The sequence below is a fragment of the Talpa europaea genome, assembly GCF_964194135.1.
Source record: "Talpa europaea genome assembly, chromosome: 9".
Classification (NCBI taxonomy): domain Eukaryota; kingdom Metazoa; phylum Chordata; class Mammalia; order Eulipotyphla; family Talpidae; genus Talpa; species Talpa europaea.
This window is the reverse complement of record NC_140076.1, coordinates 14,045,670-14,072,798: the sequence shown is the minus strand read 5'-3', so window position 1 is coordinate 14,072,798 and position 27,129 is coordinate 14,045,670. Positions and strand designations below refer to the sequence as shown.

At 54.7% G+C, this 27,129-nt stretch overlaps 1 protein-coding gene across 1 annotated transcript in view; it reads right to left on the bottom strand.

Annotated features, from left to right (window-relative positions):
* Positions 1–2,315: 2,315 nt before the first annotated feature.
* The window catches only part of LOC311177871 (small ribosomal subunit protein uS13-like), a gene marked incomplete at both ends in the record, with an annotated part of 48,352 nt that continues 23,538 nt past the window's right edge, over positions 2,316–27,129 (bottom strand). The window contains 3 exon segments of the mRNA XM_084244108.1: positions 2,316–2,435; positions 2,439–2,798; positions 19,497–19,650. Of these exon segments, the coding sequence (XP_084100234.1) occupies positions 2,316–2,435; positions 2,439–2,798; positions 19,497–19,650 (634 nt within the window).

Here is a 27,129-nt window from a genome sequence, read left to right as displayed (position 1 = left end):
AAATGAAGGTGAGCAGGCCGGTGAGGGTCTGGGCAAGGAGCTTGCCTGGAGAGCTCCCCACAAGGCCGACCGGCTGCATGTGGGTGGGTGCTTGGGCCTCCATCCTGCGGCTGACTTGAGCAGACTCACATTCACGGAGAACAGGAGAGGGTGTTGGGGGAAGCGCTTCAGAGCATGAAGCCAGGAGCAGACCCTGGGGAGGCAGACAGGAGACATAGGAGAGCCACCAGAGGTGTGACCTTGGCGAAGAATCTAACCCCACAGAAGCTGGGGCCCCATCCAGAAATGGGGCCACAACTGTCTCCCAGGTCAGGTTCCTGGTTTTGGGATGCTCACAGGAGATGCTGAGTGAGACAGACAGTAAAGACACAATTACAGCCAGTGTGGAGAGGGCACTCAGTGGCTACAGGAACCAACAAAGGGTCCCTAATGCAATCTCTGGATCCAGTGAGTTCCTGGAGATGCCCTAGAATCTAAGACCCAGGGGGAGGAGGAGCTGAGGACAATATGAGTGAGGAATGCAGAGAGAGTTCCAGGCAGAAGGGAAGCATGTGCAAAGGCCCAGAGGTGAGCAAAAGCTTGTTCTCCAAAGCCCCCTTGTATGACTTTAAAGACACCCCTCCCTGCTGTGTCCCTCTATCCCTGTGCAGGGGAATCCTGGTTATTAAATATCCCGGGCTAATGTGGAGCCTGTGGAGCCCAAGTAGATTCCTGGTGAGGGCCCTCTTCTTGGTTAAGAGACCACACCTTCTCTCTGAGTTTATACATGGTGAGAGAGGGGAACATGGGAGGGAGAGAGAGAGAGAGAAAGAGAGAGAGGAGAGAGAGATCTGTTCCTCATATTAAGTCACGAATGCCATTATGAACCCCCACCCTCATGACCTCATCTAATCCTAATTACCTCCCAAAGGCACCATCACATTGGGGCTTTGACATATGAATTTGTGGGGGTACAGTCAGTCCACAGCAGCATCTGCCTGAGGATGGAGGGCAGAAAGGGAGCACGAAAACCCTTTGGTGGTTTTATTCTAGGAGCTCAGCCCCCTGAGGGCAGGAGCTGCATCTCTGCAGCAACTAGAAGGTGCTTGGGGCCTTCTTGCTAAGTGAAAGAATAATCTAGCATGCTCCTATTAGTGGAGAAGTCCGGGCTGACAGGGGAAAAGGAAATATTGGTATCACACCTAAGACTAATGGCCAGGCGGGGCCTGAACTCACCCCAGACCAGCGCTGCACCCTCAACCAGTGTCCCCCATCTGTTACATATAAGTTTTGGGAGCTGTAGTTTCCAACTAGGTGGGATTTTGGAGGCTGAGAAGACCTGGTGGGTCTGCACAGACCTGGTGGGCCTGCACTGCCCGTCTCCCTTCAGCTTCATCTTCACATTGGACAGTTATATATGCAGCTCCTGCTCTGTGCCCAGACAATTCTGGTGCCCAGGGGGACAGTAGTGAGCAAAACTGGCAACACACGTGGTTTCATGGAGCCTGGCCTAGTGGGTGAGGCAGGCAACAAACAAGATGAATAACTTAAATACAGGATGTCGGGGGATGGCAAGTGTCATGGAGAAAAAGAAAGCAGAGCCAAGGGCTCCAGAGTGATGAGCCCTGGGGCATCTCATGGATGGGGTGGGGACAGCACCTTGGATAAGGTGACACTGAGCAAGACCTGAAGGAAGATGTGGGGTTTCAAATTATGTCCACAAATTCATTGATATCCTCCCCTTCAAGAAATGACGCTTAATCCCACTGCCACCTTGGATTGTGAACTGGACTTGTACAAGTAGAATGTTCTAGAAATGCTGGCCTATGACCTGTGGGCAGGTTGTAAAATACTCTGCAGTTTCCAGCTCACTCCCTCTCAGATCCCCTGCTCTAGGGCGAGCCAGCGGCCATGACATGAGGACACTCAAGCGGCTCCTGGAGGCACTTACTCTTGTCAACAGCCATGGGAGGTGGTCCAGGCTCTGGTCAAGCCTTCAGATGAGCACAGTCTCTGCCTACCTTGTGACCGCAGTCTCCTCAGAGAGCCTGAGACAGAAGCATCTTCTTATGAATGCTTGACCTACAGAAGCTGAGTGATAAGAAATGCTTGTTGTTTTAAGTCACTAAATGTTGGGGGCCGTTTGCTATGCAGCAATAGATAACAAACACAGAAGGGGAGAAGCCAGCCACATAAGGAGAGTATCCCAAGAGGGGCACAGCTGGTGCAAAGGCCCTGTGCAGGGGGAAGCTTAGCCCTTGTCTGTTTGGTCCTCAGTCTCTTCATTTTTTTTTTTTTTCAGCCGTATAAACTATTTATTTGCAGGGCCTAGAGATTTATTTCTTCTTGGACACACCCACAGTATGGCCACGGCGTCCTGTGGTCTTGGTGTGCTGGCCTCTGATGCGAAGTCCCCAGAAGTGGCGCAGCCCTCTGTGGGCCCGTATCTTCTTCAGTCACTCCAGGTCCTCACGGAGCTTGTTGTCCAGACCGTTGGCCAGGACCTGGCTGTATTTCCCATCTTTCACGTCCTTCTGTCTGTTCAAGAACCAGTCAGGCATCTTGTACTGGCGTGGATTCTGCATAATGGTGATCACACATTCCACCTCATCCTCTGTCAGCTCTCCAGCCCTCTTGGTGAGGTCGATGTCTGCTTTCCTCAACACCACATGCGCATATCTTCGCCCCACACCCTTAATTGCAGTGATGGCAAAAGCTATTTTCCGCTGCCCATCGATGTTGGTGTTGAGTACTCGCAAAACGTGCTGGAATTTCTCAGGAATCACATGGCGGCGGCTAAGCGGCGGCGTGTAGGCCTCCTGTGGAAGAGGTCTTCATTTTTTGAAGGGAGTAAACTGGATCTCGCTTACCCCCTTAAATGCTCGATTAGAGAATTATCAGATGAGAAATTCTATTACACATTATCACGGGAGACATTCTACTACAGGCCCAGGAAGACTCAGAGGGCAGGGGCTTGTCAGTGCACAGCTGGCTTTGGCCACCCCAGGGACAGGCTAGCTCCGCTAAGCAGGCATCTTCCATTGTGGTCATAGGCCCTGATTTCTGACACCTTTCCAGACTTCCTAGATCAGACTCCCCAGTGAAGGATCCTGGGAACCCATATTTTAATTAACCTCTTGGGCGAAGTGGATCTATACACATGATCATGGGCCCCTGCCCTATGATCTTGGCGTCCCTGGACCCTATGGAGCACCTGTTCTCCCTCAAGCCACCTGGCCAAGGTCTTGTCCTCCAGATCTGACCTAGGAACCTTCCCCTGGAGTCAGCCCCTGGAGTCAGGCCTTCCTACCACTGCCTCCCCTCTGGGCCTTGTTCTGGCTTCTCTGGCACAGGAGACTTCTTGACTGCCATGCTGTGGCTCTTGAACGATGCTTTGTGATGGGCTGTTCAGATGTCCGCGTCTCTGAGGTTGGAGAACATGTGTGATCCGTATCTAGATCAGCCCGGAGGCCAGCATGGGGCCGAGCGCCTTGCAGGCCCTCAGTGAAATGCTCTGGATGGACAGACAGATGGAAAAGGATGGAATGAAGAGCAAGAAGAAGGGTGTGAAGAAGATGGGAGGAGGTAAGGATGGAGAACGAGAGGAAGGCTGGGAGCAGCCGGGAAGCAGGAGGGAGGAGAAGGAGGAGGAAGACGAAAGAAGGGACTGGAGGCAAGTGAGAAAATGGATGGCAGGAGGGATGGGAAGGTGAGGGGATGAGGCTTGGGAGAAGGGCAGTCTGTCCACCCAGACTGGAGCCGCAACTTGCTGTTGCTCTGGCGGGCTCGCTCAGTTAACCAGGCCTCTGTTTTACTAACGCCTCTTCTGCAGCAGAGCAATTAGAGCAGAGGGCTAGAAGCTTCTCCCCAGGCAGCCCCACCTGCCCTGTCCTGTCCCATTAACTTCCAATTCAACAGCCATCCCCGACCTGCAATGTATAATGAAAGACATTCAAAATATATCCAAATGGCATGAGTATTGATTTATTAATGCTGGGGAATGTTGCTCTAATTGAATTGAGATCCAGGAAGTAAGTTAATGTAGCTGACGGTGCTACAGGAATTGAATTACCCCAGGGCCCAGAATTATTACCTTTTCACTCTCTTTGTTGTCAGTAGGATAAATAACAAATCAATTGACAATTCACCCTGGTGGTAAAAAAAAAAAAGTCCACACAGCGCTGGACACAGAGCTGGGGAATGGGTGTGAGTGAGGGGCAGGGAGCTTCCTGGAGGAGGCGGGCGTGGAGAGAGAAACAGTGGAGGTCTGTCTCCAGGCCCAGAGCTCGCCTTTGTCCATCTCTGCGGGTTCTCCACTCCAGCAGCCAGAGTTCCAGACTGAACAGACTGGACTGGCCATCACTGCTCCTGAGAGAATCCTGGAGACTGTACTCTGGGGCCCAGAGACCAGAAGGGACTTGCCCCAAGTCACACAGTGAGTCTCCCCGTAATGCGCACCACCTCCCTGGTCTCAGCTGTTTGTGTTTCCCTAGTAAGTTCTCCTCCTAAAGCTTCTCCAGAGGCCTGTGCTAGTCGCCCCTGCCCCAGGTTTCTCCAGCCCTGAGGGTCTCTGCAGTCTGAGACTTCCACTGGGCAGTGGTCTTTGAGGAGGCAAAGTTCTCCTTGCCTGGCCTCTGAAGGATTCTGGAAACTTTTCAGATGATAAAGACACTGGCATGCTCCATTGTGAGGAAGAACCCCAGGACAGAGGCTGGAAGACTGACTCCAAACCCCTCTCTCCCTCCCATTTCTCTTTGCCATCCCCAGATCCAGCCTTTTCCCTGCCTCGCCTTCAGTACCGCACCTTTTGGGGAAACACAGTCTCTCCAAGACGGATGACTGTGGAATCAGATCTACCCAGCTTACAAACCCAGTCCTGCTTATTACTAGTTTTGTAGCTCTAGGTAATTGGGTTCACATCTCTGAGCCTCAGTTTCCCCAGCTGTCAAATGAGAGCAAAATCCTTTGAGCCTCATGAACTGGTGGCTCAGAAAACACAGAGCTGTTTGTTGACATGGCAGCCAGGGGCTGGCGGGTGCCTGCCAGGGACCACACGCTGCTCCCGCCAGACGCCTCGGCTCTGGCTGTCCAAATGGGTGTCTGCAAGCAGCCCGGCTGGCCTTGTTCTGGTCAAGGAAGAGAAAGGCTGAGTTAATTAAATCAACAGCTAACAGTGCAGGTTACCCACAAAAGTGAACTTTAGTGCCCCTAAAACCACTGACCAAAGGAGGGCTGGGAAAAAAATGAAACCACAGTTGGAGTAAAATGGAAAAAGAAATCATCAGCTCTACATCACTTCAGCCGGCCACAGGTATCAGAATATTAATTGGTCTTTGACTCGATTTGGCTGTGGGAGTCAGGGCAGGCTGTGGCTTCAGGGAGTCCACCGAGCGCCCCGGGGCTGGCGCGGAGCGTGCTGGGAGCCTGGCCGCAGGGACCGGAGGCCACGGGGGTGGGGGTGGGGGCCGGGCTTGCAGGGGGGTGTGAGGAGGATGGGTGTGGGTGCCTCTGAGGGCGGAGGAGCGGGCGCGGAGGGTGGGGAAGGAACCGTGGTGCCCACAGCGTCACATGGGAAGACCTCAGACGTGCCCTGGCATATCAGAAACGCCATACCTACGTGTTGTTTTCTGATTCTCACCACAGGTCTAGCAAGAAGGAGCCAATTCCTGGAAGGAGGAGGAGGAGTCTCTCTCATGCTCGCTTAGCAGGTGTGGTAACGGCAGAGGTGTGATCCAGTGGCCTCACCTGAGGAAGTGGACTCAGAACACAGTGCCAGGCACAGAGAAGGCTCTTGAAGAATGTGGTTTGGGATGAATTCCCTCAGACTCAGGTTGTACCTGCTGGACAGCCGCCTTTTGTGCCTGGCCCAGTCCCTGCTCTTCTTTCTTATGGCTTCCCAGGAGCTCATCTGCAGGACCTGGGCCTGGGGCCACTGCTGTGTAAGTTTCTGTGTGTCCAGGGGGATTCACGTTTTTCTGCAGCAGTTTTTCTTTTTATCATAGTGGCTGCTCTGCTACTAATGGCCTGTGGATGCACAGACAGGGTCCTGCTCCACTGCCCATCAGCTGGACACTCATGGAACCCTGAGGGGGCCACCCCCAGCCCTGGCGCCCATGTCACAAGCACCTAGTGCATTTTAGGAGTGTCGAGAACGTGTCATCTCTTGGCAGCTGTGTCCTACATCTGGACATGGGCCTGTGCCAAGAAAGGCCCGCTCAACTTCCCAGACCTGGTATGTTGCAGGCAAGATGGTCTCTTCTATCACCTATGTAGCCCCTCAGTTCACAGAGGAAAAAAACTGAGGCCCAGAGAGGGGGAGGGATTTACTTGGGGTCACACAGCAAGTCAATACCCAGGGCTCCAGGATTCTAGTGCCAGGTACTCTGCTCTCTAAAGCCCGTGCTTCCAGAGACCATGCAAGTAGCATGAGCGCCAAGTTTAAGCTGCAGAGTGACAACTGACATTGGTTTCAGTGTTAGGGAGGCAAGAGGGAATACTGGGGACTGTGACAAACTGGGGAGGCTGTGCCTGGTCCCAAGGGATTAGCCACTACACAGCCAGCACTGTGCAGGGAGGTGGGGTACATTTCGCCAGGGTTTCCACTCTTTAAGCCAAGCTAAAAATCTGGGTTTTTAATGTGACGTTTTACAATTGTTCAAGCAAAATGACACATTTGCCACCTGTGGGCTCTCGGTGGTGACTGGGGCTGTGGGTGGGGCTTTTTGGGGCTTGGTGGGTGGAATTGTGGGAGGAGGTGAAAGGGTAGGTGCTCCTGAGACAGTGCTGGCTTATTGCAGTCATTTCTTCACTCCTTCACTCCTCTGCCCTCTTGCTCTTGACTTTGCTGTCTCTTTGCTTTGTCTGAGGGGGCTCTGGCTTCTTTGGCAGAATGAACCTGTCTGAGTTCCCGCACATCCCAACACCAGGATGGGGACAAGGGTTTCTGGAGAGCATGGGAACCTGCTTGTGCCCCTCCTGGAATCCTCCTGGGTGAAGGTCGAGGGCTTCCTCAGTGTGGCAGAGGGTGGAGCGGAGTGGCAGAGGGTGGAGCTGAGCTGCAGAGCCCACCACTCATGGCCCCAGCGCCTAGTCTTGGGCCCATTTCTACCCTGGAGAATCAAATTTAGGATTGGGCAGACCTGGGTTCAAATCCTGGCTTTGCCACCAATAAGCTGTGTGACCTTGAGCAAGGAACTACCACTCTCTGAGCCCTGGTAAAGAAGACACTGTCCCTGGGCATAGTCATTTCTGGGATTGTTTAGGGCAAACTCCATGACTGCCTGAGGCGTTCCCAGTGGTGTGAGTGAGATAGTGGCTCCTGGGTCAGGCTGCAGCCCCAGCACAAATATGCCCTGGAAGCTGCTATGAGTCAATGAAACACCGAGCCCCACTAGACGCCTGTCCCAGCTCCATCCCGTCGCCCTTCGGTTGGGGTAATTCTGAAGCACATTCCACACTGGCTCCTGAGCCCTGGGATGGAGCCCCAGTGGCCTGCAGTGGCCTGTGGGTCATCAGTTTGCTGACTCACCCTGTTAGGCTCTCTCCCCTCCCCTGTCTTGTTTCCTCTCTTCCTCACCGGTGTTACCTGGTATCATCCCCTAAACAAACCATTTACTCAGTGCCCGTGTTTCAAGGCTTGCTTCTGGGGGAACCCAACCTGAAAGCCTCTGCTTGCTCAGCTGTCAAATGGGTACAGTCCACCTCTCCTCAGCAGTGCGTGAGGGGCCGCGTCACTGCATCCATAAAATGCCTAGGAGCTGCCCGGAGCTCTGAACACCTTCCCTCCATAGGCAGGGCTTTTTATTATTATTGATATTATTGTGATATTGGGGCTGACCCTCAAGCCATTAGGGCAGCTTTGAGGTGAACGCCTGGCCACCCCAGGAGGGCTCAGGGTGGAAGGACTTGGGGACTGTGGCCTCTGTGGTGGGGATGGTGGAATCTGTGTAGCAAAGAGGCTGGGCCCCAGAGACCCCATCGGGACCACCCCTACCCCAGACCAGACCCCAGAGCTGTTAGTGAGCCGGCACTAATGCGCTGGGCCCAGCTGTCACCGCCTAGGGGAAGGGCGGGGTGGGCTGGCGTAGGGTGGGTGAGGAGGTCCAGCTGCCTGGCCTGCCCAGAGAGGCAGGATCTGCTTAATTCGGCACTGGATGTTTGGGGTGTGGGGATGGGGAGACTGGGGTATCCCAAGCTGTCTTCTTGGTTTATGAAATACAAGTCTTCAACCTGCTCAGATTCTGGTAGTTTCTTGAGCCAGAATCTTTGGGAAGACATTCCCCACTCTGAACTGTTTCCTTATCTTCAAAATGGAGCTAATGATAAAACTGACTTTCTAAAGTTGCTTTGAAGAATTAGTGAAAATAAAGCTGGGCCAGAGAAGGGTCAGCATCTCCCCCTCCCTGAGAAGGGGCCTGGCCTCCTCTCCTTGCCGGACCTCTGCTTGCTCCTCTCTGGTCGCTCCCAGCCTGTAGTCTGGACATTGGGGTGAGGCATCCCATTGTCTCTCATTTCTCTGCCTTTGGCCTCAAACCTCACACAAATCCCAGGGGGTGGAGTGGCTGCCCCCGAGTTTTTGTCCAAAGGGCTACTGTGCCCCCAGAGACAAAGGTACTCCCCGATGTATCAAGAAATGAGTCGCCAAGCTTCCCTGGCCTCAGTGTCCCACACACACTTCCCAGGCCTCAACCAGAATCACACCCTGTCTTCTGGATAATAATCCTGGATTTGGGTCTCAGCTGACCACCCCCACTTTACACTACCTGTGCTTGCTAAGCCGAAACCCAGCACTCAGAATGTGCAAAGCCCATTTATCTACTCAGCAGTCCCTCCCTGGGTCAGCTGGGCCTGCCTTGGTGCTGGTCCTGAAATCAGGGCTGGAGAGACTACAGGTCCAGTCTATGTCTGTAGATGGGAAGGGCAGAACCCGTCACAGTCTGGCCCCCTGGCCTCTGGGTCGGGGCGCTTTCCTCTGCACCACAACGAGACAGCTTTTGTATGGAGAGCAGGTTAACGAGGAAAATGACCCTAGAAGAAGGAAGGTGGGGTCTGTGGGTCTGCGTGGGGTTGGGGTTTGGTTAAACGTGAGGCCTGGACACACACAGGCATGGCATCTCTGCCCAGGGAATGGCGTGGGGGCACTTTCCTCATGGCGGCAGGAGGCCCAGGGGCACACTCCTATTGGTTCTTATCAACCTTCCCAAAGGAAGGCACCACCCTGCTGGGGTGCTGGTGTCCTCAGAGCCACGGCGGCAGGGATCCCCAGAGCAGGCCTCTTCAGCAAGGTCTGGTGAGACTGAGAAATGCACAAACCCCAGTCCCAGCTGCCCTACTTCTAGAACAACCCAGAGTGGCTGCCGGTGCTCCTTACCAGGTGGTTCTGATGTCTGCCACGGGCTAATTTTTGGGATGCCGATCTGACCCTCTGGGGTAGGTGCACCCTGATTATCTCTCTTTTCCAGATGAGGAGGCAGAACCTCAATGGACTGGCCTGCGAGACCACTAGGCCGTGGTGGCCGCCAGCTGCATCTGTGCGGGACATTCTGCCTCTGCCTTTGGGAACCTTAGCCTGAGCATGTGAGACCTGTTGGAGAACTCACAGGCGATTTGCCTGTGAGAGCAACACGACCAGAAGGGCACCACCACGCCGCCGCAACCCAGAACAATCCTCAGGCCTTCAGCGGCAGGAGCTCCAACTGCTGTCACCGCCATCTCTGTGCTGAGACTGTGTATTAAGTGAGCAAAGTAATTTGCCGCTATAAGCCGCAGCCCATTTTGATACGAGAAAAAACGCAGCTCCATGTGTCTCACTGAGCATGGAAAAGACTAGAAGATCCCAGACTAGCTCTTGCCTGGAGCTGGGTTGCTGCTCAGAGGCAGCGGGAGGAGTGGGTGGGACAGAGAACCAGAGTAGGAAACTATCACCACCAGCTTGTGCTATTTTTTGGTAATTAAACAGGAAACTTTTTCTTTTTTAAAGAAAAGATAGTAACCCTCAAAAGGTGTCCTGAGGGCTCTCTGGGTGTCCTCTGCCTCCTCAGACCAGCTGGCTCAGGCCTGTCCCTCTTCAGAGGGCAGAAGCAAAAGTGACACAAGGAAAATTCCTGCTTTTTTTCTTGCTCTGTGTACCCTTTGGATGTGGCTGCAGAAGGGCTGGGGTCACGGCACCCATCATTTGCTACTGACCAGTGGTGGCAAAGGGTGATGAGCCAGGAGCCAAGAGCCTATCTGGGAGCCCCTCCTGTCCCCTCCTGCCCCCTCCTGTCCCCTCCTGCCCACTGTGTGAGTTTGGGGCTATTGGTTTTCTCTGGCTCCAGCTTTCTCACCTGCAGAGCAAGAACACTAGCTTCCCGGGTTTCGTCTAAGGATGAAATGAAGTGCACCGGAGAGCTCCAAGAAGGGAAAATTTGCAGGATAATTCTCATTTGTATTTAACAGTCACCTTTCTGGGTGGGAGAGGTCTGGATTTGCATTCTAGTTCTACCACTGGCCAGTGGAGGTCAAGGGTCCTCTCTGATCTGAGTTTCTTCATCTGCAAAATAGCAATGAAAGTCTGTCATCTGCAGAGTTGCCCAGACCTCCAATGAGCTAATACTCTTGTATTACCGTGGGCCTGGCACAGAGTAGGTGCCCTCCATGGGTGTCACAAGGAGGAGGAAGGTGCGAGAGCTGCCAGGGGCTCAGTGAGGCCTGAGAGGGGGCTCTAGAGTGTGTGTCTGGGGGGTAGGCAGTGGGCCAAAGACCCAGGAGAAGGTCAGCCACTCAGGAAGTTGGGCCTTCTTTCTGCCGTGACTTCCAGAAGGGGAACCAGGGTTGGGGTTTGGCAGGCGAAGTGCGGCCACCGTGGTGAGTCCCACAGCCCAGCCTGGGGGCTCTGCTCCCACCACACGCGGCCGGCACACAGGGGAATGGAGAAGTTAGAGCTGTCTCCTGGGGGAGGGCCAGACAGGCCCAGCCAAGGTGGAAAAACCCTCTGGTCAGCAGGGCCTGGGGGTGGGAAGTGCTAGCCCCTGTACCCCTTCTAGTGCCCCCTCCACCTCAGGCTTTCCTAGCCTTTCCCTGCAGGCCTGGTCTTCTGATGGCCTCAGCATATCCGCAGATGTAGCCTCATCTAGCTCCTTACCGTGACCTTCCCAGCCTGCCTCCACCTGACCTCAGCTCGCCCTCGGCCTTCGTGGTGTGGCTGAGGGGCAGCACAAGGCTCCGCCTGGCCCTAGAATTCTCCTGGGCAGAGAGCCGAGCCACCAGCCTCCGCCTCCCCAATCTTCCCTCAAATCCTCACCTTTGAACCCTTCCCCGTCTGGGTCTACACTGGCTCCTGTGACACTGTCGGTGCTCTCCCTGGCGTGGACACAGCACAGTTAACAGGGCGGCTCACCCATGGCCCCAAGGTCCAGCCAGGCGGGGACCCTCCTGTGGAGACCGTGGCCCTGCGCCGCTCAGCTCTCCTTGGGAGCCCAGCGCGTGAGCATCGTGGCTGAGGGAAGGCCCGGCCACCATTACATTTGCGCCTGGCCCATTCCCCCCAGGCCCAGCCTGTCCACTCCCTGCTGCTGCGGAGATGGGGTCTGCCTCCTGGTCTGTCTCCTCCTGCTCCCTCTGTTACCTTCCAGCTGTTTCCCCCAATAAATCTCTTGTCTGTCCGTTCTCACCCTGGCGTCTGCTTCTCAGAGGGCCCTAAGAATACACTCGTTTCACAGCTGAGAAACCTGGGGTTTGGAAGCAGGGAGCAACCCTCCCAAAGCCAGCTCCAGACCTCTGAGTTTTTCCGTCACTGCATCCTCCTCCTGCTTGTCCCCTTGACCCAACGTTGAGGTCAGCGCCGGGATGGCCACCCTCGCAGGAAGCCAGGCTGGAGGACTTAACCCAGAAGAGATTCCCACCTTAACCCACATCTTAGATCTGGCCCAGGGCTGGCGCTGCTGACAGGCCTCCTGGCCCTGCTGGCCATCAGGGTCCTGTGGGGTGGGGGCAGGGCTCCCCAGGGAGCTGGAGAGCAGCGGAGCAGCCTGGCTTTTAAAGCCACACAACATCATTACATCTGGGTGGAGTCCTGGCCCTAATGGCTTCCCCACGACTCTCTGTCGCCATTCCCCTCTTGTGGGGAGGGTGGGTCAGGGGCTGGGGGGATGGCTGGGGTGGAAGCACTCTGGGGACCCTGATCTTGGACTTGGCAAGGAGGCCTCTTGTGAGGCAGACTGTCTGACCAGCTCCGCATTCCATTATCGAGACATAAAGGATTGACCGAGCCCTTGTTGAGCCCGTCCCCCCTCCCGTGTCATCTACAGGGGGAAACTGAGGCCCAGAGGGGAGAAGGGACTTGGCCCAGGCCACAGGCTGAAGCATCACCAGAATTTCCTTTCTGCCTTTCCCTCTCAGGGATGCTTCCCGACCCCACCCCACCCTCCCCACCTCTCAGTACTCACCATCTTCACTCTGTCCTGAGGGAGGCGAAATGGCTGCTTCTCCCAAAAAGGAAACCACACGGGACTCCTTCCATTGAGGCAGTTCTGCTCGCCTGGAGTCCTCGCTCCAACATGGGGTTATATTTGTCACCAACGCACATACCTTATTACAGGGAGTGATATTTCAGCCTCTGCTCTCAGGACATACCACAGCCCTGTCAGTACCAGCCTTGAGGCCCTGTGGGGTCGGCCCTGCCTGCTTGTTTGATTTTCCTCCCTGCGGCTGCTCTACCCTGCAGCGCTGCACTCTTGGGCCCTGCGTCCTCCCGTCGTGCTCCCTCCAGGGCAATAAGCCCCCTCTCGGCCCCAAGACTTTAGCTATGTCCTCAGGAAAGCCTTCCCAAACCCTGATGGGGCGAGGTCTCTACAGGGTGCTCCTGTCCCCCAATTCATCAAAATGATATAAATATATTTGGGATTCTTTGTTTCATGTGTCTATAGCCCCAGACCTAGAGCAGGCTCCCAGGGCCGGGACCTAGCACCAGCTATGGAAGGGAGGGAGGGAGGCTGGAAGGAAGCCAGGAGGGAGAGCGGATGGAAGCAGAAAGTCAGGAACAGAGGCGTGGCGATATGGGCTAGCCAAGCTCTCAGAGAAGAGTACCGCCATCAAGGCACAGTAGTGGGTCAAGTGGAGTTCCAAACTTGATTCTGAGCTTCCCAGCAGCCGAGGCAAAAAGGAAGATAGGGTCGGTTACATCAGTGTTGGTGTTGGGAAGGAGGAAGTCCGCCAGGGGAAGTCCAGTTCTTCATGGGAAAGAGTTAGGGACCCGGCGGAGGGGGAGGCTGATCGCCTCAGCATCCTGTCTGTGTGCACTCGTGGAATTCCCAAGGCCGTACCTCCTGCCACTTGCGGGTGAAAGCTGGGGAAGTGGGGGAGACATTGAAAAGAGAGATGACATTTCTGCTGAGAGCTCAGCCCTGGGCTGGGGTGCCCCTGGAGGGGCAGGGGCAGTATGAGTCCCCCCTTCTGTGTTGACTCTGCAAAGTGCTGGGTCCCTGGGATGGGTGGTTGTCACGGCATATGGGGCCCCCAGTTCCTCATCTGGTTCATGGCAAAGCTTGATCCTCAGAAGATTCTAGGCTGCCCAGGAGAGGTCTTGCCAGAACTCTGGCTGGGGAGAGTGCCTCCACCTTACCCAGCAGGGGTGGGGTGTGGAGGAGGAGGCTGGGCTGCGGACCCTGGTTCTGCTACCTCTGTACTTCAACTCCAACCCCCCCTGCAATTTCCTTCAAGTGGCCTCACTCAGTGAGCCTCCTGGTTCATAAAATGGAGACTGTCACAGCCCCACCCTCAGGACGAAGCAAGACAGTGCCCACCAAGGGATGGAGCAGTAGTGTCCAGCAATGGTCAGCACTTGTGGGCATCACTGTGGTTAGGGGTGCCCAGGGCCAGCATCAGAAGGTTCTCACTGAAGAGGCTTAGTGGAGGAGTCTTTGGCGGGGGCAGCTTTTTAAGATGGGATCTTTGCACACCTTGGCCTGTGCTTGGTTTCCTAGGAAGGGAGGAAACAGGGGCACCATTGGGGCATGCTGAGAATGTGGGTGTGTTGAGGCAGGAAGAGAAACACCCCAGGTCCTGCAGACCAAGTGTCCAGGCTGGAATACACACGGCAGAATCCTCAGCAGCCTTGGGGAGAGGACAGCGGGAGCAGGGGACCAGGAAGAGGTCTCAGGGATGGACTAGGAAGGTTGGAGGGGTTCGGGTTCCAGGACAAGGGGAGAAGGGCACTGTGGGTGCAGTGCTCAGGGGACACAGGGTAGCCCTGGCAGCAGGTGTAGGACTGACCGCTGTGGGCTAAGCAAGGCCACGGGGGCAGCAGGTCAGCAGAGTCCTCACGGGGGGCCCCGTGGAGCAGGAGTTCCGAACTCTGCTTTACATGTCAGGAAACTGAGGCACGGGGAGGCTAGGGAATTTGCCCAAGGTCTCAAGCTTAGCCTGCTGGGGCTGCTATAGCAAAATACCATACATCGGGTGTCTGGAACAGCAGAAATGCACTTATCACAGCTGTGGAGCCTGGGCAGTCAAGAGCAAGGTGCTGGCCAGGTAAATTTCCCCCCAAGGTCTCTCCTCTACGCCTGTGGGGCCGTGCTCTGCTATGTGCTTGCAAGACCTTTAATTGAGCAGATGTGGAGAGAAAACGAGCTCTTGGGTGTCTCTTGTCATAGGTCACTAATCCTACTGGATCAGGGCCCCAAACTTATGGGTTCATCTAACCTTCATTACTTCCTTAAAGGCCCCCTCCCCAAATACAAGCACACCGCGTGTATCATGACATATGAATTGGAGGCAGGTGGGGATATTCAGCTAAGACGGGGCCAAGTTGAGATCTGAACCCAGACTGTCTGGCCACTACCCTGGCCCTGAAACCCGGGTGTCAGAGGGGAGTGGCCAGGGTGCAGGGACTGTAGATGAGGTCCAGCCACGGAGGAGGGGAGCATGGAGAAAGCAGCGCAGCCACAGAGAGGCAGGAGTGGAGGAGGGAGCGTCCTGGGAAGGTCAAGGATCGATCGAGAGTGGAGGGAGTTGGTCTGGGCAGGTTGAGGGGCTCATTAGCAGGAGACCCAGCTGGTTGGCTGCTCCAGACCGTGAACTTGGCAAAGGGCAGCTACTTTGGGGCAGAGGGTGGCCTGTCCATGAAGAAGGGGCTCCCAAGGGGGCCCTGGCCTGATCAATGAGGGCAGCCAGGTCGATGAGAACTTAGCAGGCCCTGGGGGCCAGACTCGGTCGCTGGACAAGGGGGCAGCACAGCACAGCACTCATGAGCGTGACAGCACAGCTAAGCCGCTCCCCGCACGGGGGCCCATGTGGAGGCGCCCAGCCAAGTCCATCTCCTAGGGCATCCTTTAAAACCACCCTGCAAGGCGGCTTTTGTCTGCTTATTTACAGGTGAGGAAACTGAGGCTCAGAGAAGTTGAAGGAACTTGCCCCACATGAAGCAGGAATTCAAACAGGCACCTTACACCAAATCCCAGACTGTTGATAGTGCATTTTTCCAGAACTGTCTCTTCTAGTCTGGTCCTGGGCGTCTCCTTCTCCTGCTGGCCTGGTGGACAGACTGGAGGTGGTTTTTCCCTCTCCTTTGTTCCCTGGTTTGGTTTCTTGAGTGAGTGGCAGGTGGTGGTGGTGGTAGTGGGGAGGGAGGCAGAATCGAGCTTCCTAGGGCAGCTGAGCAAACAGACTGGGCTGATGGGGCTTAGGGTCCATCAGGGAGCTTGACACTCATCACCTGATCACAGAAAAAATGAGGTAAAATTACGGCTGAGCCCACACCATGCAGGTGCGATGAGCCGCTGTGGGGTGGTGGAACTAGGCACGGGACTAGTGGGGTGAGGAAGGGGTACTCGAGTTGTGTTTTTCAGCACGAGTAAGAAGGAAGTGTCCAGCCTGCGCAAAGGCCCTGTGGTGGGAGGAAACAAAGCAGATTTAAGACCTGAAAGGAGGCAGCAAAAGGGCGGGAGCACAGAAGTGGGGGTGGGGGTGGGGTTTGGGGAGGTGGCAGGAGATGTGGGCTAGGGCCAGAGTACCTGGGGCTTTGGGGGTCACCAGGAGGAGACCTGAAGACTTCCTATGACACTACTGACAGCGGTGACTCCACCTTTTTGGTGGAATCTAGAAAGCACATTTCACCTTTAGCATCACTGAAACTGAGATGCATTTTATGATCTCCAGTTTGTCCTAGTTTAACTGGCAATGCTTTGCTTCGAGATACATAAAATCTCTGTCCTACAATCGAGTGAAGATGTCTCCCACTGGGGAACACAGGCTGCAGAACAGAGGAGAATGATGGGGTGAAGAGGTAAGAAGGCTAGGACCCCTCTCTCCCTCCCACCCCACTCACCACCCTGCGGGAACCCTGGGCCCCTGTGGCGCTCCCAAGGCCCCAGAGAGCACAGGTTGGAAATGAAGTGTCCTGAGCTTGGAAAGGTTTTCACAAGACATGCACTGAGCCCTCACCTTGCCCCGATGTGCTGAGTCAGGGGTGCTGGTGGCCTTGGAATCTGTATTTCTCAGAACCAGTGTGGTTGCTGCCCATCTGCTTATTCTCTAAGGCCCGGCGCTGGTGTCCAGGATTCTGTTTCTGGAACACTAGGTTTAGCTCGTGCAGGACATGTTATACTTTAAAGAGCACCCAGACCCTGCACATAGTAGGCTGGTTGCCAGGACTGCAGACATAGCCCCCAAATGACCTGAGGTTGCTTCCCCAAGACACTTGGGAATGGAGACCCCAGCGGTTTCCACAATTGCCCTCCACCCCAACACATTTGCCTTTTTCCGTGCCCCCCCCCCAATATTTGACTTGCAAAGTTTTTCTGGGGACAAAAGAAAGGTTGCTTTGCTCTGGTCTGCCTCCATCTCCCCCGCCTCCCACCGCACATACCCTGTTTTTAGGGCAGTTGCTCTTGGCTGGGCTGTGGCTACCACGGGTCACAGAAGTCACCCAAGTGATGAGGATCAATAGCGGATCCAATTTTCCTGCTTCAATTTTAGAGCTTTTTAGGTTCGCATCAATTTGCCGCAATTGGATAGAAAGCAGCTGAGCGGTTGCTCGGACCCCAGAGACCATGCCCAAGAGCCCCGCATTGTCAGGTTGGGGGCCCCTCCCGCCCGGTGACCACACTGCTGGAGGAAGGATGGTGGGGGCAGCTGGCTCAGGGGACACTGGAGGAGCAGTATGGAGGCTGCTCCCACCTCCCCCCAACCAGGCCACGCAATTCTGGAAGGTGCTTACAATCCTGGAAGGTCCCTGGCGCCTTGCTGAGTCCCTCTCAAGCTAACAGGCTGCCTGGAGGAGCTGGGGTTCTAGGCATTCGTGGGGTGGGACATTGGGCCTTATATTCTGACACCACACACCCCCCCCACTCCACCACCAAATCCTGCCCAGCCCTCAGGCTTCAGACTGCAGACGGTGGGCACAGAAACCTTTATGGGAGGACGTCCATTTCAGCAACAGTGCAGGCCCGCAATGAAAATGTCCACCAAAAGGGGGGTCGTGGATATGTTTTGGTGCATCCATGTGATGGTGTGACATTCAGCTGGTGAGCAGGATCAGGTCACATCAGCGCTCACTAACCTGACATCTCCCAGACACTAACAGGAGAGCCAGTAACGGGCAGTGGTGCCAGCCCCTTGCTTCTGCTTCTGCTTCTGCTTCTGCTTCGGCTGTCTCCCTGACTCTGGGCGCCTCTGAATGAGTGTGTGCTTTCTCTACACCTTTGTTGTGATAGTCTTAGGAAAGAGATAGCAGAGATAACCCTACCTAGGGGCTTTTACTTCTCAATTTATGTCCTTAAGAAAAACTTATGGCATCTGGATGATTCAGCCTTTCTGTTCTGCTTTCAGTGTAAAGTCTGCAACAGTTAATAATTATGGTGTTCAGGCTGTCTGTGCACACGCAAGTGGGGTGATCGCCACACTACTTAAAAAAAAAGGCAGGTAGAGAAAGATATGCACGGCATGGTCCTGCTTGTTAAAATAAATCCTGAGGTGTAGATGTAAATCAAATCTGTGCAGGTTTTTAAATTGCAGGAAAAAATTTGTAGGGTTGAAGCCCAGCTATTAACAGGGCTCACCCCTGAGGGGGGCGAGGAATTGCAAGATGTGGGGTGCCTGGCTCAGGGGCCCTGAAAAGGGCAAGCAAGTGGCAAATGGAGATGAGTGGGCTGTGCAGAGGGACAGCCGAGGGGTCTCGGTGTCAGGGGCCTGGATGACGGCGAAGGGGGAGGGGTGCTGGGCGCTGACTTCATATATTTGAACTTTACGCCTTGGTTCCTCCGCCCTCTCCTACCGTCTCCCTGACTCAGGGGCCGGGCAGGGTGGAGGGGCGGTACGGAGACTGTGCATGTGTGTGTGTGAGCAGGGCGGGGGGGGGGGTGTGTGAGATGGCTCATCCAGCGGGTTGCAGGAGAACTAGGGGACCCCCTCATTCGGGTTTGGCGGCTTTCAGCTCCTCCTCCTCTCCCAGCCTTTTCTGGCAATCAGGGGCTGATGCCAGGGCAGGCAGGCCTGGCCTTTGGACACTGGCTCCTGCCCCAGGACTGACCACAGCAGCCACACGCGGCCTGAGGCCTCCAGCACGCTGACCTTCCCGGGGCCCTGAGAAGGCATTAGTGTTCACACCAGGCTGGGCCTGGCCCTTGGCCCATCCGGTCACTCCTGGGTCCCCAGGGCCTCCTGACTGCCCCTAAACCCACTGAATAAATGAGTAACAGAACTGAGATGAATAATAGATCTGCTCGTAGCTGGGGAATTGGAAGCAAACAGAATCCCGAGGGGTACCCTGGGCTGACAGCCCAGCTCTAAATGGTGGGATGGATATGGGGGTGAGCCCTGCTCTAGGAGTGGGGACTCCTGATCCCAGCAGAGCAAGGGAGAGTAGGGAAGGGCTTGCAGGGCTGTTGCGGGGGGAGGGAGAGTGCGCACATGCCCTGCCCTGTGCTGTCACTCTGCTGCTTAGGACAGTGTCTCTGGGGGTAGGACGGGAGGCATCCAGGGAATAGCAGAGAGGGGCTGGTGGAGGTGGGGGTGCTGACCTATGTCTAAAGGGGCCAGTGTCTTGCAGCAAGTGGGTTCTACTCCTGGCCCCTCCACTTTCTAGCTGGGTGACCTTGGGTAAGTTACTCAACCTTTCTGAGCCTCAGTTTCCATCACCTGTAAAATGAGGATAATCACAGGGACGCCTTCATAGGCTGGTTTGGGATTGAAATGAAATGATCATGTAAAGTGCTTAGAACAGCACCTCACATTTATGAAGGGTTGACTACACAGCAACAGCCACCCCCACCCCCTGCCCCTCATTCCTATTAGTGTTATGGATCCAGGGCCTTAGAAAGGCATGGTCACACAGGGGACTAAGTGTGGTGACTCAAGGGATAGGGTTTCCTGCAGGAGGGGGCAGGAGGGGGGCCTCGACAGTGTTCCTTAAAGAACCGGTCCTAAGAACTACTACCACCCCTAGGAAGTCCACTCTGCTGGATTTAGGTCTGGGCACCCCAAGTCTCCTGGGGCACAGCTTTGAGGGGTGCTCAAGAGGGTCCACAGAGAGCAGAGGGTACGATGAGAGGCCTGCGGCGTCCAAACTCCAGCGGCAGCGAGCTCAACAACCTTGACTCTGCTGGAGTCATGCCCTTGTTGAGGTCCCGCTGCTGTGAGAGTGCCGGTGCCAGCATTATCCCGAGGAGGCTCTGGGTTGTCGCTTTGGTGCTGGTCCTGAAAAACAGAAAGTGAAAAAAAGCAGCCGCACATTGACGTCTGGGTGAACAAAGGGGCCTGCAGGAGCAGGGCAGGGAAGAAAAGGGCCTGGGAAGAAAAGAACGTCAGAATGTCCTCCGCAGAACTGGCCCTGCACCTCCCAGGCCAGACTCCCAGAGGTCTCTGAGCCAGACAGGTCATTTCCCTGAGCCTCAGCATCCCCATTTGTGACATAAACTTCGTAGTGAAACTGAACTTTAGCTCTTTAGAATTTTTATGCTTCAGTTTTATCATCTGCAAAATGGAGAAAACCACAGTGCCTATGGCCCGGGGCTGTCGTGAGACTGAGCAGTGCCCAGCACAGGGCCCAGCTTCAGGGCTGAGCAGGGCCTGATCCTTTTCTCTATAGCCATGCTGGAGGCGGAGGGGCAGGGAGGACCCCCCACGCATTCCCCCCACTTTATAGAAGGTGCAGAGAAATCACCCAGCAAGGCATTGGTGTAGCTGAGCTGATCAGGGCACCCAGCCCTCACCCCCCCCCAGTTCTGCCCTGTCCCACCCTCACCTCCTGGGGCAGTGTCAGCAGAGCAAAGGGAGAATCTGGGAACCTGACTCACACCCTCCTCCGTCACCTTCCCCGCTCGCTCTCAGCTCCAGTTGGATCTGTGGTCTGGACCAGCACTGGTGGTTGAGACCCCAAAGCCACAATCAGCTGGGCTTATTGATTGAGGGCCGCAGCCCGGGACCCTTGCTTGGGCGGGACTCTGAGAGGCGCCAGAGGGGCCTGCAGAGGGGCTGGTGGAGGGGCCGGGCATCCTCCAGGAGAGCAGTTAGTCCCTGCTCAGCCCTGAAGTCCACTGGCTGGTGGGTTGGTCAGGTGGGTGGGCCTGGCCTTAGGAAGGACAGGAGGAGGCAATGAGCCAGACACCTTTTGCTGGGGGTTAACAGTGACAGTGGCCAACACATGAGGCCTATGCTCTGCTGGGTGCCCTTCTTTAATCCTCATAATCCCTGGAGTCTGTAATTCCACCCTCCCTACTTTATAGGTGAGGAAACCAAGGCAAGAGTTGAGTACCCTGCCGCCAGTCACATCAAGAGGCAATGGTGGAGCCAGGGTTTGAACCCTGGGAACTTGAGGAGCGGTGGAGAACTGACCTGGGGTGGGCAGAGGCTGCTCCTTGTCTGGAAATAGATAACCTGAAGTCACCGAGACTGACGTGGCCACAGCCCACCAGGAGGCCGTGACCTGGCCACAGACGGACTGTTCCTCATCACAGACTGACCCCTGGACCAAACTATGTGCTGCCTCTTGACATGGCCACAGGCTGACTTTTGATCCCATCCACAGACTGACCCAGCACAAGACTGACCCCTGAGTCAACCACAAACCTCAGACCCAGGTTGACCTCTGACCCCAACCACAGGCTGACCTCTGGTTCCTGGGCAGTGACTATTAGCCTAAGATTAGTCACTGACTCCTCAGCCACTCTCCCTGCCATGGGGCTGAGGTCAACTCCTTGAAGTAGGAGGACCCTTTCACTCTAAGGGGAACACTGGGAGAGTACAGGGTGGGGGTCCAATTAGCTGGGCCTTTCTGATCTCTGCAGCCCCACCACGGCTAACACAGCCACCAACTACAGCTCTGCATATGTCCAGTTGGAATCGGCTCCTGTGCTTGGTTGATTAGCCCTTCTGGAGCCTGCTTCCTGCCCTGGTTATTTGGGACCCTGATCTCTGGGGTGCCAGATGTGATGTATCGCTTTAGAAACTAGAGAACTCCTCAAGAGCCCTTGTGAGGGTTTGAATCCCAGCTCTGCTCCTGACCATGTGACTTTGGGCATGATCTGGCTTGGACCTGTTTCTCCAATTGCCCTACCTCTTCTCTACCAGATTTCGGAAGCGCTCCCTAGCCTGGAGGGTCACTGAAGGTAGCACATGTCTAAACACAAGGTCGATTGAATTGAGTCAATGGGACAGTTGCCTCAGAGACTTTGCACTCTCTATTCCCACTGCCTGGAACGCTTTCCCACAGACACTGATGACTCACTTCTTCCTTCCCTTCAGCTTTTAGCTTAAAAAGCTTTTCAGGGCAACCTTCTCTGACCACACAGTTTAAAATTCCTCCTCCCTCCCAAAACGTTCCCCGTCCTTCTTCCCTACTTGTTCTCCAGAAGCGAGCACCTATTTATTTTAATTATTTCTTTTTTCATTGTCTTTCTCCCTTGTCTAGAATAGACCAGGGCAGGAATTTTTGTGTTTTGCTCACTGTTGTGATCACCACACCTAAAACAGCTGCTGCCCCATAGATATCAGAGAAGTGAATGAGTGAATGAGTGAAAAACCCGTGAAAATACTTCAGCCACAGCACCAGCACTGACCACACAGCTGGTATTTCCTTGGGTACTCATCATTGTGGTCGGTTGCACCACAAGAAGTTGGCTTTCACTGTGAAGAGGGTGGACCCACCTCTTCCCAGGAGCCTTCTAAGACCACTCCAGTCCAAGCTGACTACTCGGGGAAGTTGCCACAGGGGCAACTAAACAAGGCCTAGAGTTGGAATCCGCCAGTTAAGGGCCAATTCCAGCTCTGCCATTTCCTAGCTGTGTGAGTTTGAGCAAAATTGTGTCTCACCTAAGTGTCTGTTTCCTAGCAGTCTCTGGGGAGAATGAACAGTCTCTGCCCCATAAGATGACCTTGATGGGCCTAAAAGAGATGAGGTGGACATGGTGCTGAGTGTACAGGGTGGCCATGGGCTAGGACCGCTGGGTCTCAGACACACAGGCTCCGTGATCTGTTCCAGGGGCCATCTTGCCTCATCCAACGAACTCTAAGTCCCGGGCAGGATTGGAACCAGAGCTTCTTGGTCTCTAGTTTTCTCAAGGCCTGAGAACAGGTGGGAGCCAATAAGGTACAGATGCATCCAATTGATGATTAATCAAATCATTCATAACCAGGCTTCTGGGCACCTGCCAATTACAGCCACCAGGGGGCGACCTGGCTATGTGTGTGAGGCTGCCCCTGGTAGGTAACTTACCATCTGCTCTTGCAAGGCCCTCTTTGTCCTCACAGACAAGGGGGGCCTGATTCATATTCCAACTTGCCAGCTATTTCTACTATTCTGATGGCAGTAGACCCCCAGGAGAGCTGGATCCCGAGCCTGCCTCTGCCACCCCCTTGCTTTGTGACCTCGGGTAACCTCCCCTTCTCTGGACCTCAACTTCTTCAGCTGTCAAATTAAGGACACCAGCCACAGTATCTTTATCATGTGGTAGGATACAGGGCTCGTCTCAACTTTTTAATGAATAACTTTGTTCACACCTGCCACAAAGTGTTTCCTTCTTTTTCTCCTAATTCCTTCTTCCTGCTGCTGGAGAAAGGGCTCACTTTATGCTGCCCTCTGTTGGCTGGAAGAAGAACTACAGCTTCAGTGACTGCCCTACCTGTAGCTCAGGGGAGAAAGAAGCAGGGGTGGGAAGATTGGGAGGACAGTGGTGTCAATTAATTTACTTACTCAATGAGCATTGGTTGAGCTCCTATAGTATACGAAGCCTACCAAGCCCTGAGAACATGTAATGAAAATTATATAGCCCATGCCTTCAAAGAGGTCAAAGTCATTTGCAAGGGTTGCACATTAGAGTTTTTCTGTGGTATCCCCCTTACTTCTTCAACTTGACAGTGTAGCGTAGTGGTTAAGAACATGGACTCTGGTGTGAAGATGCCTGGGTTCAAGTCTTGGTCTTGCAAATTGCTGGGTCTGTGGCCTTGGACAAGTTACTTGATTCTTCTGTACTTCTCCAACTCTAAAATATCCACAATAATATTACCTACCTCACAGGGCGAAGGTTGAATTAGTTCATATATTGAATTAGTTCATATATCTGAAGTACTCAGTCAGTGCGGGGTAGGTGTCCACTACATTAAAATAAAAACATTTGTAGAAATAGGAAAGGAACATGCGCATTCCCCTGGTCTTGACTGAATGAGCACTACCTGTCCTTCCTACCTCTTAGTGGGTCTTCGATAAGAGTCAGGTCAGTGGGGCTCATTTTGCAAAGGGCACTTTCAGTTCAGAACGACCCCACCCACCTTAGAACACAGAGGCTGGTTTTTATTCTGCTCTTGGGCTGCACCCACAGGGCTCTAGGTGAGACCTGAACTGGGCACTCTAAGTCCCACTGGCAGGGGCAGGAAGACTTTAACTACAGGGTGACAGTAGGTGACTGGCCTAGCCTCAGCCTGTAAGTCAGGTCCTGTGTGACAGTCGTGGTGATAGTGGTGATGGTGGTGATTCTGGTGCTGGTGGTGGTGCTGCTGCTGGAGGTGCTTGTGGTAGGAGCTCTGGTTCAAGGGACTTACCCTAACCCTCTTCCCTCCCCATGTCCCCAAGCCCTAGCCTCCCCCGAAATTCTGGGATGGGGGATGGGATACTGATTCCCTTTGAACTTTCTAGGGGCTATTTTTGGCCAGAAAAAGGGTATAACTGAAATGCCAGGTACCCCTCCCCTTCCTGCCTATAGGGTTGTGAGTAAGTGATTTGACACCACTGTCCTCCCTCTGTGCCTCAGTTTCTTCATCTGTGAAATGAGGAAGGGGAGAAAGCACAATGGTCATGACTTGCATTTTGCTTTGAAAGTTTGATGAAATCCGGACCCTCTCCACAGGAAATACAGGCGTGTGAGTGCACGCGCGCGCGTGCACACACACACACATACCCACACACAAACACACATCACAAGTCTGTGTGTGATCTGGGGTTTCCAGGTCTTCTTCAAGTCCATGGACTCAGCTCTGCTCCCTAGATGGCCACCCTCCATCTTGCCTGCTGGCTCAACCACCCACAACTCCCTAGGCTGAGGCCCTCCTGGCAAGGCCCAACCTGGTTCTGTGTAGCCTGTGCCAGGTAGCATCAGGGGATCTGGCATGGAAGGGCTGCCGGTGTCCAGCCCAGCCCACCCTCCCCTCAGGCCCCACCACAAAGGTCCCAGGAGGGCCCTCCTGTCCTGCCGGAAGTGTGGAGTTGTGGGTAGAAACCACGAGCTGAGCGGTGGGCGTCAGCAGCGATAGCATCTGGCTACTGACGTGAGTGAGGTGAGTTCTTCACACCGGGTACTCCAGGAGCTGGGCCTTGGGTGACTCAGTGGAATTAGGGAAAGAGATTTGTCACCTCTCACTCAAGAGGGGGTAAGAAGTGAGAAGCCTCCTCCCTAGTGGCTTCCTGGGGCGGAGGCCCCATTCCCTGTACACAAAGCGGGGACAGCAAAGAGAGCGACCCATGAGGTCTGGCTTCCAGGCCAGATCTGCCTCTGTTTAGAAGCCTGGGTGCTCATAGTGTCTTGTCGTTTACAAAGCACCCCGCAGGCGCCATGTTAGGCAAGCCCCACAAGAACCCTGGCAGGTAAAGCTCTTCCCTGCTTGTGGAAAAATTCTCCAAGAGACTGGTAGACTTGAAACCAGGCCCCAGAGTAAGGAGGCCCTGGGCTCCCAGTTCAGTGCTCAGAGGCCCCTACTCCTCCCTGGTGGTGGGAAGGTGATTATGAGTCGTCTGCTTCCATCTCCAGCCTCAGTCTCCCCATTTTGAAGACGATGGTTGGACCAGGGAGTCCTTGGGGACTTTCCTGCGCTGACCTTGTAGGTCTCCTGATTTCCGTTGTCCCTCTGAGATGGCAGGTGGGGGTTATCACCCCACTGGACAGAGAGGGAACAGGTCCAGACAGGGAAGCCACTTGGCCAAGGCGTCAGGGCAAGGAAGTGGCAGAGCTGGGATAGAACCAGCTCTGCAGACCCCCAGCCACAGTCGGGGGCCCCGGCTGGCTCTGGGTTTCTAAGAATAAAGCGCTGCTCCCAGAACAGAGCAGAGAACAGGGACTTTCGGGCCCAGCTGTTTCCCAAGTGTGAGCTCAGGCAGGGCCTGGCTTGGTGTTGGGGGTGGGAAGGGGCTGACCACTTCCTGCTCGGGCTGGCGCGGTCCCCGTGAGGTGGTCATCAGAAGCCGACCACTTCCCGGTCTGGGCCGCCTTCCCCTTTCTGAGCCTGGGAGGGGATGGGCGGCCTAGTGAGGCTCCCCTTGCGTGCTGCGGCCTGGATGCCGTCTGGCCTCTTTTCATTTCCCCCCACTTACCACGTCCCTCTCCACAGCCACCAACGGTCGGAAGCTGCACAGAGCGGCTGCCCGGTCCCAGTCCTGGGCTGTGTACCTCTCAGCCAGCCTTGTCCCAGAGGCTCGCGGCGCTGCTTCTCAGCCCTGCTGTGTGCGGGGTGCCCACAGGCCCTCTTGGCCTCTTATCACCCCACAGAGGCTCAGAGCAGTCATGCTGGCCTAGGGTCATAGAACTAGTGCATGGCAGAACCAGAATTGGGTCTCAAAGGTATCTGGCCCCTGAAATGGCATCCTTTGCACAGTTAACATCCCGCCCCCAACCCCCCCAGAGAAAGTCTTGGGCAGACCACACCAGACATGGGGCTCTATGAGGGCAACAGTGGCATCTGTTTTCCTGTGATTACAGCCCAGAACCCAGCCCAGATGGGGGTCCGCTCCACCACAGGTACTCAGGACACTTCTGGAGAGATGAAAGGTATCTTAACAGCTCGCATCCAGCTCCACAGACAGCCCTGTGCTTGGGGACATGGAGCCGAGGGAGATGCAGCCCCTGCACCTCAAATTCCACAAGCAGGTAGCCAGAGGCTCAAGATCCTCAGGGCGTTAACGAGGCAACAGGACATAGGGCTCAGCCCCTATGGGGTAGCCTTGGGGAAATGACTTCATGCACCTCAGTTTCCTCATCTATAAATAGGGATAAAACAATAGAGTCTGCCTTCACTGGTCTCCCACAGGTTCTCTGGATTTGCAAATATTCGCCCTTTCCTTTAAAAGGCAGAGAGAGTGGACATCACGGCCTTCTGATGTCCCAAGCTGGTGGCCACTGCCTCTGCCACCAAGGCTCTCCTGCTGCCTCAGCCGGGCCTCCAGGACCTGCAGCTGCCAGCTGTGATGGACCAGCCTGTGTGTCTCCCAAAACTAAGTAAGGGCCTTGGGAAGATCCAATAGAGGAGAGTCGCCAACAAAAGGGGACACGCTCTATTGAATTAGGTGTGGACAAGGCAATAAAAGACAGTTATGTGAGGGCAATGCCATTGTTCAAACCCACCGACATTTTTGTTAAGTTGGATGGAGATTAAAAACTCAAGGGAGATGATTAAAAATTCAGAAGATTCTGCTTTCCGATTGCTTCACAGGCCTCTCTAACTTTTAGGGGAACCCAAGTGGGAACTGTAAATGCTCTTGCACAGGTTTGTTTTACAAGAAAAGCAAGGTAAGACTTTGACCAGAGACCTCAGTCTCAATGGCAGCCTGGGCCTTGCATCAAAACATCACCCAGCCAAGCTGTGCATGCGCGTGTTCTGTACAATGAAATGCTTACTCTATGTATCATCAGATGTTCCGCCTTAAATATTTTTTCTATTAACCAACCTGCTTTTACTCTCATTGGATAAGCCATT